The sequence below is a fragment of the Notolabrus celidotus genome, chromosome 9 (genome assembly GCF_009762535.1).
Source record: "Notolabrus celidotus isolate fNotCel1 chromosome 9, fNotCel1.pri, whole genome shotgun sequence".
NCBI classification, from domain to species: domain Eukaryota; kingdom Metazoa; phylum Chordata; class Actinopteri; order Labriformes; family Labridae; genus Notolabrus; species Notolabrus celidotus.
Genome location: NC_048280.1, coordinates 32,860,006 through 32,874,973, shown reverse-complemented (window position 1 = coordinate 32,874,973; position 14,968 = coordinate 32,860,006). Strand labels below are relative to the sequence as shown.

The window sequence follows — 14,968 nt, the reverse complement described above, 5'->3', positions numbered from 1 at the left end:
GCAAATATCACTTTATTTTTCATTTTAATTGTGTGAAAGAATTAGGATTGTTGAAGATTAAAATAAAAATGAAAATTGGAGTATGAGTCACATTATGCACGCATATTTGGAAAATGAATATGCATTTCTGTTAATGCAATATCATTTTCAAATTTGCTTTATTATTGTAATTTTGGTAACTATTTGCTTCCATAGAATATAAAAGAGCCACAAGGCCAGAAATGACAAAGATTCAGTATGAAGTCAGAGCATGAGGACAAAATATGCAAACACATGAAGACACACCAGAGGACAACAAGGTGAAATTGGCAAGAGCAATGAAAGCGAAAATACAAATCATGTAAATAGTAAAGAATAAAAGCAGTCAATTGAATGAGATTAATAAATGTGCTAACAAAATTAGAATGCAATAAAAAAGGGTCACAATAAAGAAAAGAATAAGAAGAAATTAAAATAAGATAAATGGTTTAAAAGACATCAGAAGGCAGTAAAACGACATCATAAAAAGCAATGTAGTGTGCAGGTTCCACTCTTTACGCCTTCACACTCTGCTGAGAACAATGAGAATATATATACGTTATATTTCACACTGTCCTGGAATAAGCAGAGTTTTCCTCCCTTCTCTCTGCGGTCGTCTTTTAATGAGATCCAGACTGAAAAAATAAAGCTCTCATGGATTTTAAAAAGTGTCAGACAAAGTCTGCTGGCAGTCCGGCCTCCTCCGTCTGAATCCCTTGCTTTGTGTGGAGATGTAATTAGGTCCCAGCAGACAGACAGAGATACCAAATGTCAGCATTAACGCAGCTCGTCCATCTGAGGAGAAGACCCACCATAAGGTCAAACACACGGGGTCCTCAGACGTGTCCACGTAATGGGCTTATATTGTGTTGAGATAACGTGGAGCGGCCTAATGAAGAAGACAATCAGCTGCAGCAGGTAAAGACGGACTGAGAGTGAGTGTGTTTGGAGCTTTATTACATTCTGTTTGTTTCCTCCCCTGCAGGTTTAATTTTGAAGACGAAACGCCGACAACCAACTTTGACACATTCCCAGCGGCGATTCTCACCGTCTTCCAGGTAAAGGTCATCTCCATCACGCTTTGTTTTTCTCCTCTGCTTGTTTCACTTAACTGGACTCTGTCTCGCCCTCAGATCCTAACTGGGGAGGACTGGAACGCAGTCATGTACCACGGGATCGAGTCGCAGGGGGGCGTCCGTGGTGGGATGTTCTCCTCCATTTATTTCATCGTCCTCACTCTCTTTGGAAACTGTATCCTCCCCCGTTTGATCCTCATTGATTCCTCTATGTGGCCGTCAGTCAGCCTAACAAACACTGAGGAAGAATCTGGCATTGATCTGAAGAACTGCTGCAATTGTAAATATTGACTTTGTGTTCAACAAGCATTTGATGTTTTTTTTTTTCCTGAGACCACAAAAACCAGACACACTCCTCAACGTGTTCTTGGCCATCGCTGTGGATAACCTTGCAAATGCCCAGGAGCTCACTAAGGTACAGTTTCTCTTTACAGTCTGAAATCTGCTGGGTCTACAGCAGTTAAAAATAAAGAGTCTGGCGATAAAAGTCCTTCCCTTTAAATCAGATCTCTGTTTTTCTTTATGAGACACGGGGATATTTGTAGGATTTAAGTACACTCTGGTTTACAAGTTTCATAAAACTGCACACTGTTGAAGAGGAGGCTTTTTTTAGTCCGTGAAAACGTCCCCGATGAACCTGAAGGATAAGCTCGAAATAGCTCCTCACAGATTGTTTGGTGAAGTAATTGCTAATCACAGCGGGAACCATCCAACCATCCTATCAGTGCATGCAAACTAATAGGAAGCAAATTCATGCACACAAGATAAGTCACTGTAAGTTGCTGTAAAGGTCTTATTCGTTGCAATATGAGCCTGCAAGTGACAAATTCAGGTGTTGCTCTAAAAGTTGTTTGCATAGTTTGTCTTGATCGTGCAAATCTGCATCATGACACACTTCTTTGTCTTCTCTCAGCTCAGTTATTGCAGATAAATCTCTTTATTTATTCACCTGACGTTCGTGTGACTTGTCCTTACACACAGTAACTCTGCAGCAGCTCTGAAACACAGTTCTGCTGTCACCACACCCCTGTACTCACACATAGCACCCTGAAACGGTGTAATATTTGGTGTTCCAGAGTATGATTGTAAAAAGCTTGTAAACACACAGTGGGAACGCCACATACACACTTAGACATGCACACACACAGCCCTGTTGTGCCCTACTGGCTCCAACACTACACATCATCACCCTCTTTCCCCCCCCGTTCCACCTCTGTTACTACCGCCAAGGGAAGATCAGAGGTGGAACGACATTGATATGGCAGAATGTAAGAACTATGAGACTCTTTGATGACAGATGTACAGGCGCTTATCTCTTAGACTCTTTCCAAACAGAGCAGGTCTAGACCGTACTCTATGTTCTATTATTAACAAAGACCCAACATCCAGACAGGATCAGATCCAGTTCCATCTTACAGACAGGACGCAGTCTGATCTCATCTTAAACCACCATGAGCAGAGCACTTTGCAGCATTTAGCAAGTTACAGTGGCAAGGACAAACTTCCTTTAACAGGCAGAAACCTCCAGCAGGACCAGACTCATGTTAGACACACATCTGCTGAGACTGAGTTGGAGAGAAGGATAGAGGGAGATGAAGAGAGAGAGAGAGAAATGATAGTAGTAGTTGTAGCAGCTGGAGTCCGGCACGTCCACAGCAGCAGAGATCCAAAGAAACCTACGAGACAAGGGAGCTCAGGGACTCCAGAAAGGTCTATGGTTAGTAACTTTAAAGGGACAGGGAGAGTTAAAGTGAGAGACAGGCAGAGAGAGGAGAGAGAGGGAAAGACAGGATCCCAGTGTGTCAGTTCCCCCAGCAGTCTAAGCCTATAGCAGCATAACTTAGAGCTGGTCAGTAAGTAATGACAAACTCTGATGGGACACCACATATAGATGAAGTACGACTGCGGATAATGACTGAAGAACTGGTGGTGGAGTCACCTTAATTTAAGTGTGTCACATCAACATACCAATATTATTTCCTGTGTTGTTCTTCTGTGTTTTCACTCACACTTTGACCAGGATGAAGAGGAGCAGGAGGAGGCCATCAATAAGAAGCTAGCACTCCAGAAAGCCAAGGAGGTAAAGGAGGTCAGCCCCATGTCGGCCGCTAACATTTCCATCACAGCGTAAGTCCTCTTCTTCTCTGATCTCCTGTTTACTTGTTTAACAGACACAAACGACACAGAGACACACAGGTTCTCTCAACCAGCTCCTAAACTCCACAGACTCCACACATAAACACTTTTTATTTGATCCTGCAACACTGTGGAGTCAGAGGACAGAACAGAATGTGACAATTAAGATTAAAAGGTTTAGATAGACAGAGTCAAAATATGAGAAAAAAGAGAAAACGTCCAAAAATTATTTTGATTTTTTTTTTTTTTTTTTTTCATATTTTTGTTGATTTTTTTATTTTCTTTATTTTTATTTGTTATATTTATTTTATGTGTTTTTTTTTACGTTTTATGCTCATTCATTGTTATTTATCAGTCATTTGTTACATTTCAGAAATATTATTTTTTTAATTTAATTATATATATATATATATATATATATATATATATATATATATATATATATATATATGTTTTTAATTGATTTAATTGATTCCAGTCTGTGGCGAAAGGGGCCACAGACTGGAATCAAACCTGGCTGTGCAATTAACAATTGGGCTAAATCCGCACCCTATACTATTTTGTATTGGCCTGTTCATGTCATCTTTTCCCTTTAAGGAGGAGTAAAAGTAAAAGGTAAAGATTTAAGGAAAAACAGGGGATACAAATTACAATCTTATATGAAGTTTAAATATAAAAAAATAGACATGAACACAATAAAATACTCAATTAATATGCAAGAAAAATAATGCATATTTATGATGTAAAAAAATAAATATAGATAAATACTAGAATAAATAAGAAGATACATTTGACTTCAAGTGAAAATTTGCAGACATTCATTCTTTATATTTTAACATTCTGTTACTTAAATTTATTTCCCTGTATTTTTTTTTTATTGCACTCCCCGTTATTCGTTGACGAGACTAGGTGTTTACTTGAAGTACAAATGTTTAACTCATGCTGAAAATTAAAGACAAAAACATCATTGTGAAAAAAAGAACTGAGAGTAAGAAAGAAAACAGATTTGCACAGAACAATTCCAAATAATAAACACATAGTTCATCAGTGAGTATTTCTAATCTGGACACAAATAATCTCTAATAGTTGTTATTTCCCTTAACCCTATTAGTAGTTGGGGTTACGTGCTTTAAAACAACTCTTCCTGTTTGTAATTCTAAAATGTGACAGTGACGACTTCTCTTTAAAACAATATTTAGTTCAGTATTCAATTCCTTCACACCTGAATCATTTGGAGAAGTTGTTCAGAAACAGGAACTGTTTCCCTTCTCGGCCTGGGTCGTTTGGACAAATGTGAACACAGCAATCGTTCTCTGATGCGGAGCAGAACAAGCGAGCTGACATCGCCTTAAAGAGGAGGTCCCTGCTCGCCTCTAAATCGAACCCTGGAGGGGTTTGTCTGCAGCGAGGACGCAATCAAGCCAACAACCGGAACAAACAGCTGCTGGACTCATTACACTATTAGGAGAGGCTGGAAGTAAAACATGCAGGATACAGCTGCTGGGCAATTTCAGTTACGACTGATGGTCAACATCAAAATATTGATAGGCTGGCGTTACTCACTGTATCCATCCAATTTAACATCAGCATCACGGGTCTCTTGGTTCAACAGCTGGGTTAGTTCATAGAGTTTAGTCCAGCTGGTGGAATAAGTCATCAATCAATCAAGCTTTATTTATATAGCACCTTTCATACAAATCAAATGCAACCCAAAGGGCTTTACAGCGATTGAAAAAAAGAAAGAAGCAGAAATAAAAGAATGGCAATCAAACAAGTAATTAAAATAAGTTAAAGCATCAAATTAATATTAAGAATATAGATATTTAAAATAGATAAATTACAAATGGTAAGGATAAGAGTTGAAAATAAAGTTAAGGCTGAAAATATCAATAAAACTGAGTTGATAAATTAAAATAAACAAATAAATAGATACAAGTAAAATAAACTGTTAAAATTAATAAAATAATAAAACATCAGTAAAATCAATATAATAGTAAATAGTAAGTAATACAATTGTTAAACCCTACATAAAAGCCAGACTGAATAAATAGGTGTGCATGTGAAGGTGGAATGCACAGTGCATGTAGGGGCCGTGGTCTTAATAGCTCTGCAGTAAGCAGTGTGCTATGCGCATGTGATTGAGGAATAGCATAGATATTCAAATGTACTTGCATGAAATCTGGTTGTTTTTGCTAAAATATATTTTCCCCAACTATATTTAAGTTCCCTATTAAGAGCCAACCTTCAATTTAGTCAAATCCTGGTTTATTCCTGTTTATTCCCATGGAAAGTTTCCAACTATGACATGTCCCTGAACTTTGCAACCCTATGCGACTTTGAACAAATCGAATGATCTACAGGTGTGAAAAAGCATCCTTTAAAAACCTCTTTAGAGTCTCACTTACAGTCAGTGTTAATATCCTCCCTAACAGTCTGCTCCTGTCCTCTGCCTGAAGAATGACCTCCGCTGTAAATCTCTGCAGGGAAACGTTTTAACATCCACACACAGAAAACTCCTCTAAAGTGATGTCAGATATTTCACACCCTCTTAATAATCCAGTTAATGCGACTACATGATGTGCTGCTGTATTTATTATAGTCAGCACGTGTTAACACTCACGTCGTACAGAGTGGCATGTACGATCTGGCAGATGATCAACAGAACATTTTCACTACAAGCTGCTGTTTGACTAACTGTTGCTGTTTATATAATCATGCTCTAATGCTTCTTCCCCCCACAGTACAAATTATTATAGAGTGTATTACAATGTTGGTTTATGCATCACTCAGTCAGTCGTCCAGTTCTTTCACCAGGTCCCTCCAACTTGAGTATTATGTCTACTGATTTATTCTTCCTTGTTTTCAATCACTGCGTATAAAAAAACCTGATCTAGCATCGTTCAAACAGCGCCATGTTGAAGTGTCCTGACTCTATGAACGCTGACACTGGGTGAAAACAACCCACTGCGAGTGGTCCAGGTGACTCCAGTATAAGACAGTGATTTTTAGTCACTGTTATTTATTTATCTATTTATTCTGTATGCTGTTTTATATTCTCTAACTGTCTGTGTTAGATTTGAGTTGTACACAAACATGACGGTGCTGCTCAGGAAACATAAATACTGTCACTGGTGGAGCTGAGGAAACCTTCAGAGTCAGACTAACGGCAGAGGCGGTCGGGAAAAAGGGGAATGGGTAACACCCGATGAAGTTCGAAGTCGCTGTTGAGAAAAACAGACAGTATCAGAACTTTGCATGACTCTATAACGTTAGGGTCAACATGCTCCACTTTCATAGATCCACTTTTCAGCAGGTGACTCTTTGTTATAGCAAACAAAACCTTTCAATAAACCACTGTACGCTACCTGATTTCCATCAAACAGCCAATAGACAGATAAGATTTCCCCCATCTGTACCCATTCCACTCCCACTCTGTCTGAAGGGACACTAAGCTGAGTGGATCTTGCTTCATTAAAGAGGAAGGTTCAGATACAGCAGGGAGCTACCCTCTCTCTTAAATAGATAAGAGTGCTGTGCAACAAAGAAGTATAGATTAAATAAAAACCTCTCTTCCTTTTTTGTAGGATTATTTTTTATCAACGTCTGTTTTCAATCTGAGGTTTAGACCTGCTCATGTTTTGCACGCTCCTTTAAATAACAAACACCACACAATCAAATAAAAGCATGTGCTATTAGCATCAGAGGGGGTTTGATTAGATCCTGGATAAACAGTCAGTGTTTTGATTTCTACATTAGTATGATTGTTTTCAATTATAAGGGTGTAATCTGATGTCTGCTGCTGCTTTGTCTCTCTCCTCCTCAGAGTGAGATGAGTTTAACAACAAAGTTTTAACTTAACTGTGAATGGGTTTTTAAATAGAGGAAATTAGCAGTTAAACACTAGGTTTTCAGTTTTATTATAGTGTTTAGTTTGTGGGTTTTTTAACCCTCCTATTATCCTAGGGGTCAACTGGACCCCATTCAATGTTTAACGGCTCTAAATTAATGATTAACATTTTTTTGCCTTCATATTTCATGAATTTTCCTAATTTAATGGGGACAACTGTGAAAATGTAAAATTAAAATGTTGATATGTTCCAATTTCCTGTAAAAAATAATTATGCATCGGTGTTCCTTGGGGTCAATTTGACCTTAAGGAACATTGAAGGCTGTTTTAGCTGTATATAACATAAGAAATATCGACATTTTACACATGTGTTTTGGTTGTTTTGGATGATATTGAGGTCACTATAACCAAGGACACTTCCGCATGTGACTGCAGGAGCTGGGATCAAATCACCAACCTTTACATTGAGATATAATATTTCCAGCCACCATGTCTCTAAAGACATTCAATGATGTGTCATACATTTTGATAACATAGAAACAAGGCAGAGCCAACGAGAGCATGACAAACTTGCATCAGTTTGATGTTCTGTTATATAAATAAAGTCCTTCTGAAGGCTTAAAATTGTGTTTATGCTTAAATATATTTTATTTACAGGGCTGTTTAGGTAGTTTAGGTTTTTAAGTACCTGACATAAACCTGAGTAACAATCAGTTTCTGGAGGTTTAAATTGCTGGGGTCAAATTGACCCCAAGGATAAAAGATGTTAGTAAATTTGAGGGTAACAGGAGGGTTAAAGAAATTTGCCTTGCAGATAGAAGGCTTTCATTGCCGAATATTAAAACCTCCTCCCTCAAAGTGAGACAGAGACAGACTGATTCACACTCTGTGTTCAGCCTGCTGCCTGCGTGTAGAGGGACAAGGTCCACTACTTTAACCTAAATAACCTCAATGATGTAGATGACATGAAATGACTTTTGTTCAATTATTTATTTGCAAAACAGTGCACAGACAAATATAGTTATAGACAACAACAGACATTAACATAACAAAAGATGTGAGACAATTACAAAGACTACAGGTCACTTAGATAAGGGTGTTAGATGTTAGTGGATTTAAGGGGGAGGGGGACATTTTCATTTTTATTATTATTATTATTATTATTATTATTATTATTAATAATAATAATAATAATAATAATAATAATAATGATAAAATCACAGATAAATACAAGATAAAAAATAAAACAAAAAAGCAATCAATCATTAGTATCTTCATCATCATCATCCTCAAGTTAGATAGAAATGAATGATATATTTTAATAGTAAGAAGCTGAAATGACATGAAATTACTTTTGGCAAGGGCTTTTTTAAAGTAGGACATTAAGACATCCTGCTAAAACATTAGTTCCTTAGCTTTATTTAGATAAACAGAGTGCTGCAGAGGTTTAGGTGAAACGAAGCCCCAGCCTCAGTGAGTGAATCCAGCAGGGAGGGGCAGAGGAAGAGGACTGGAGCTGCAGGCCTCAGGCTGGGCGTGCTGCATCAATGAGAAGTATAATGTAGAAGAAAAATGAAGTAATTAAAAAACTTCTGGATTATAACGAGCATATTTGATTATATAAAAAAAAATATCCATCTCATTATCTGGGCTTTTATGAATTCATATTCCAATTCAGGTCCATCACTTTAATTTCAAATTTTTTTTTAAGTGTTTTAAATTTGTGCCGGTATGGTAAGATAATTTTCATAATGCACTATGAAAGGAGTATCACCTGCTCAGTAAGCCAGAATCAGTGCAGACTTCCATTGTAAAAAAAAAACATAGCTGAGGGTTTGATCTCACGCTTCTTCTTTTAAAGAAATCATTTGAAAAATTATTTGATAGGTAATTTTATTTCAAAATTTGTCCCATGTCCCATCTGTTCACATGGAGGGGGAGGCCTTTATGAGCTTTATTACACATCCAGTCACCAGGGGGGGGGTTTGGCTTCACTTTTGGTGAGCTGTTGTGCTGCCCAGGATTTTATTCAGTCTACAGTCATGTCCAAAAGTTTTGAGAATGACACAAATATTACATTTTCACAAAGTCTGCTGCTTCAGGCTTGGAGTTTGTCAGAATTTGTGGGTTTTTGATTGTCCACTCGCCTCTTGAGGATTGACCACAAGTTCTCAATGGGATTAAGATCTGGGGAGTTTCCTGGCCAAGGGCCCAAAATCTTAATGTTTTGTTCCACGAGCCATTTTGTTATGACTTTTGCTTTATGGCAAGGTGCTCCATCATGCTGGAAAAGGCATTCTTCATCACCAAACTGCCCTTGGATGGTTGGAAGAAGTTGCTCTCGGAGGACGTTCTGGTACCATTCTTTATTCATGGCTGTGTTTTTAGGCAAGATTGTGAGAGAGCCCACTCCCTTGACCGAAAAGCAACCCCACACATGAATGGTCTCAGGATGCTTCACAGTTGGCAAGAGACAGGACTGATGGTAAGCAGCTGTAACACCTTCAGGAGACAGTCCTGGCACTTGCTGGACTTTCTTGGGCGCCCTGGAGCCTGTTTGGCAACAATTGAACCTCTCTCCTTGAAGTTCTTGATAATTCGATAGACGGTTGACTGAGGTGCAATCTTACTCGCTGCTATAAACTTCCCTGTTAGGCCCTTTTTGTGCAATGCAATGATGGCTGCACGTGTTTCCTTGCAGGTAATCATGGCTAACAGATGAGGAACAATGGTGTCATGCACCATCTTCCTTTTAAAGTGTCCAGTCACTCAATCATGACAGATTGATCGCCAGCCTTGTCCTCATCAACACCCACACCTGTGTTAATGTGTGTGACACCTGTGTGTCATTGAAATTATGTTAGCTGGTCCTTTTGTGGCAGGGCTGAAATGCAGTGGAAATGTGTTTTTGGTGATAAAGTTCATTTTCAAGGCAAAGAGGGACTTTGCAATTATTTGCAGTTGAGCTGATCACTCCTCATAACATTCTGGAGTATATGCAAATTGCCATTATAAAAACTGAAACAGCAGACTTTGTGAAAATTAATAGTTGTGTCATTCTCAAAACTTTTGGCCATGACTGTATGGTGCAGATTTACTGTTGGAGGGTTTAACATCCCACTCCCACTCAAGTGAAGGTGCTGAGGGAGGTGTTTTTAGAGAGGCCCTGAGGGACCAGCTGGTAAACATGGTGCAGTAATAAGAAGCTTAAAAGACAAAAACAGGGATTAAAAGAACAGTTAAAAAGCTTTCCCATCCTACAGTGTGAATGATAAAGCTCCTGATTAGTAAGGTTGCTCCATGTTTGATGAAATCTAAAGTTTGGTCATACGCATCGACGCAGTTTTTAAATCGAGTTCCTCTGACAGACCTGAGCTTGTTTATAAAATCAGCAGACAGTAGACAGTGTGTAAACAAACATTATAAAGCCACATGAGGCTCCAGCTTTACTCTGCCTAAGACATCTTTTCTCAGCTCCACTCCTGACATGATTCTCCAGCAGACGTGTGTACATGTGTCTGTGTATTATAGTGTAATTCTGTTCCCTCATATCTGGACGTTAATGTTTTTCTTTCTATTTCATTGTAACTAAAAACTAAAGAAAGGATCCACACGTCCCTGATGGTCCATTTATGTGACATTTCCTTCTGGTTCAGTCTTGTATTCGGAGCTTTGACCACTCATTGCATTGAGAAGTGATGGGAGGCTACCGGACCCCAGAGAAGACATGGAAATGTCGAATGGTGTCCGACTGTTTTCGCTGACTTCATCCTATATGATGTTCTCCCTCCCCCATTTTTGTTTTGTGCATGTACAGTTTTCTAACACGCAGTCGAGGTAACGCGCACTCTAGCAGCTCATCCATCTGCAGCGTTAACTCACTGTGAGTTATTACCTCTCTGTTACAATTTAAAACCCTCCCATCACCCTCCTCTCACTCCTCTTCTTCCTCTGCTGCCATCACTGAATCCATGCTCTGTTTGAATCGTCCAAAATGATCATTACCGTTCTTCCTCCCCTTTCACAGAGCCGTGTGTGTGTGTTTGTGTGTTTCAGTAAATCCATCCATGTGTTTTTGTTTGTGAGTGTTTCTCTGTGATCTACACGTCATGAGTGTTTGTAGCTGTGATCATCCAATCATCTGGGATCAGCCTCCCTCTGTCAGAGAATGATTTTAATTCAGTGACAGAAACTTTTCTTCTTCAGCAACAAGATCTCATTCTTCAAAGTGTTTGTTCATGATTTATTCTTGCTGTCATAACGGTTTCTACACAAAAAAGGAAACCTGGTTTCTGAGTTTTCTAAGTCTGACCGAAAACATTTTTTCTCATGTGTTAGTGACTGAAGAGCAGCTGGTGTGTCTTTTATTTATTCTTTTTTATTCTGCAAACAAAGAAGAGGACATTTTTTTGCAGTTCTGATAACAAATATTTAATGTATCATTATCTAAGTTGCTTTTTTGCCATTTCTTATGCTGAAGAAAGTTTTAGCAAGTGAAAAAAGGTGAAAAACAAGCCTTTCATTTAGGTGTGCATAATTTGTTTCATTTTGCAACATATTAAAGGTACAGTGAGTAGTGTTTAGTGACATTTAGCAGGGCAGACTTGGAAGAAATGGTAGAAATATAGCATTCATAAGTATGTTTGATTTAGCGTTCAATCACCTGAATATAGAAATTAATTAGTTTTGGTTATCTTACGGCCAAATTCCCCCGTGTCCATGTCCGGTCCGTCTCAGATCCGTCACGGCTCCGGATCTGATAGGTTTCTATTCTAGTCAATGTGTTAACTTCCACTGGATCCGCTGCGTTGCATTACGGCTGCGTCTCTGATCCGGCAGGTTGGAGCCCTCCGGACTAGATACACAAGACTTCCAGAGCAGATGGAGTGGGACAGGAAGTCAGGTTTCACCAAAACAAAATGAAAACATCTGGTTAATTTTCAGAATAAAACACTCTGTGTTATCACCAGATCTTATTTCACTTAACTACAACAACAAACCGTCATGATGAGCGGAGCCAGGCCTGGAGTCAACAGGTCAGAGGTTTTCAGAGGACCAGAAAGACAACATGGATTAGGATTGGAGGAGGAGAATCCTTGATTCAGTAATTACCGTGAGAAAACCTCGGTCACATGACTCCAGCTGTCCGGCGGTCCTGCTCTGTGCTTCATTCTGAAAACACAACCGGTGGGTGTTGACAGATGAGAGAGCACGTAGCCAGATCACAGCGGATCGCAGACGGATCTGGTGGAAGTCCCGTGTTAGAATGAGCCTTTTATATCTACATAAGGAACGGAGGCCGCCATCTTCATTAATTATTCTACAGCAGCACAGAACAGACAAACTAGGAACATATGCTTTCTTCATTTAATGATTGCTGGTCTGAAATTCAACGGCTGAAAGACAAAGATAAGGAGGAGAGCTGTTTTTATACACTGACTAATTTGTACTGATAGAAGTTGACAAATGGAGGATCATACTCATCATGCTTCACAGGAGTTTGACCAACAGGAGCGAGGGAACGTTTCAGTCCAGAATCTGACTGCTAGATATCACAGAATATTCTCATTTCTACACACTGTACCTTTAAACCTTTAACTGAGCACTTCAGCCTCTCTTGAAGAAGTTAGTGTTACATCAAGAAAAACTTCAGATTAGTGAAAAACTAAAATATTTTTCACTGGTTATCTCTGATTAAAAAAAATAACCTGAAGATGATCAATTTGGGAAAACTTCTTTAACTGCTCAGTAAGTCAGAAACCCAGGAGAGGAAACACAGTTTGATCAGACCTAGAAATGGGTCACCCTTTTCTTTCTCACTTACCTTTCAGGGCTTCTCTAGTTTTACTTAGCAGGTTTAAAAACTTAGCAGTCTTATTAATTCTTACTGGGTTACATGTCTTCTGTTGGGAATGAGCTTGGGGGCTGAGAGCATCGGACAGAGTAAATAATCCAATGTGTCGTGAGAGACACTCAGCTGGTTTTGCTCTTTTTACGAATATACAGAAACCAACATATTTAAAATCTTCATATGTCACAATATTCAGTGAAAAATAAACACTACAAGACTCCTCACCAGCTTTTAATTTTTCTGTTACATTGCTCCACCAAAACCACAAGACTCCAGTAAAAGATCCTGTAATCTTACCTCTCACAACACAGGAGTTGTTGTTCTGCTCTTGTCTCAGTCTTGTGTCATATTTGTGTGTAAAATGTTGTCATGCATTGGGACTTAAAACAACCCACACCACAAATTGACCCAAACAAACTAAGAAAATGAGCAAAACTCCTCAAATTACAAGAGGTAGAATTCCTGGATTTGTAATTGGAGTCTGGTGGCTTTGAGCAGAACAAGGTAACAGCTGTTTCTCTTGAAACTATAACTGTGAAACAAAAAGTTCTCCATCTGTAGGAATCCTCTCTGTAAGGCCGTACTTTGATCAGACTCATTCTCCTCCTGAGGTTACGTTGCAGCCATCACTTCCTGTTTAACAGCTGCAGGCCGACTCAATCTAAGAAGGAGGGCCAATCAAAAACTTTCAGTACCTGGAAAGATCTAAAGTCTGACCCAGATTTTTAAAAATACCAGCTATCTTTCTAAGTTACATTAAGCCATCTCACACCCACGCAGAGTTTGCTTGCTGTGCAGCCTGCTACTATTCCTGCTATATTCAGACTTTGATGCCAGCAGGCAGGAGAGGGTTTATCTCCGCAGTCTCAGATCTGATCTTATCGTCACTCTCCAGCTAGAAAGCAGCTTCAGGGCGGCTCAGTAGATATTCTTAACTGCTGCAAGACAGAATTAGAGGTTTTAATCTGCTTTGGAGCTTTATTTTTATACTATTATGAAGGTTTTTTTCCTGTTATTGATATAAAATGTATTTTGATTCATTAACAAAGAATGAAAACTTCATTGTAAGCCCACAAAAATGAGATAGAGAGATACATGTACACAGCATGGACGTGTGCTATTAACACACAGGAAAAAAATTCCCCTGCAAAAACAAGAAGAAAAAACGTATTTCAAGGTACTTTTACCTTGAAATAAGTGAAAAAATCTGCCAATAGAACAAGTGAAAATTTGCTTTCTTAAAAGAAGACGTAATATTTAGAAAACTGTGATCTTAAAATTAGCAGGGAAAACTTATTTCAAGCAATATTTGACCAGTATTGTAAAGCTTAGTGTCTCAGAATAAGACAGGAATGTTAACAATTAGCATTTTTTCACTAAAAAAATATATTTTTGCACTAATACATGTTATATTAACTTCTTCATTTGAGACATATTCACCTTAATTTGAGTTGTATTATAGCAGCACTTCTCTAGGTTTAAGATTATCTTGTGCTTGAAATAAGATGACAAAGTTTAATTTGAGCATTTTGAGATATAATGTCTTCTCATAGTGAGCTGGATATATTAATATTCAGTCATGTTGTTTTTTAGGATAAGCCAGCTATGCTCTAAAGGAGGTGTTTCATTGTGTGCATGTGGTTTGAGGATGAAGATTTGTATCTGATTTAGAAGAAACAGAGCCTGGAAACTGTAACCCACCCTTAAAAACAACAACTTTTCTTTCTTTCTTTCTTTTATCAATGGAGCTGTTTTCTTTCTAGATTCTCCAATAAAATGCATTTACTTAAATCCAGTAAAAGGTTTGTCTTAAATCAAGATTATCCGTCTTCTACAAATAAGATCTCAGCTTGAAAAATGCATGAAATGTGAAATAAACCTTGTTTCTTCTAAATTAAAACTCAAAACAAGATCATTTCAAGATTGTTTGACTTCACAAGATATTTAAGATGTCTTAAAACAAGTCCCTCTATCTCACTCAAATGTTACTTATAAGCAAATGTATCTTAAATCAAGTGGGAGAAGACATTTTGACTAAAG

General features: G+C 38.3%; 1 protein-coding gene across 1 annotated transcript in view; it reads left to right on the top strand.

Annotated features, from left to right (window-relative positions):
• cacna1ba (calcium channel, voltage-dependent, N type, alpha 1B subunit, a) overlaps positions 1 to 14,968 on the top strand; it is a 234,712-nt gene that overhangs the window by 142,238 nt on the left and 77,506 nt on the right. The window contains exons 15-18 of the mRNA XM_034692917.1: positions 1,004 to 1,076; positions 1,152 to 1,269; positions 1,442 to 1,509; positions 3,115 to 3,221. Coding sequence (XP_034548808.1) covers positions 1,004 to 1,076; positions 1,152 to 1,269; positions 1,442 to 1,509; positions 3,115 to 3,221 — 366 coding nt within the window. The remainder of the gene's footprint in view (positions 1 to 1,003; positions 1,077 to 1,151; positions 1,270 to 1,441; positions 1,510 to 3,114; positions 3,222 to 14,968) is intronic.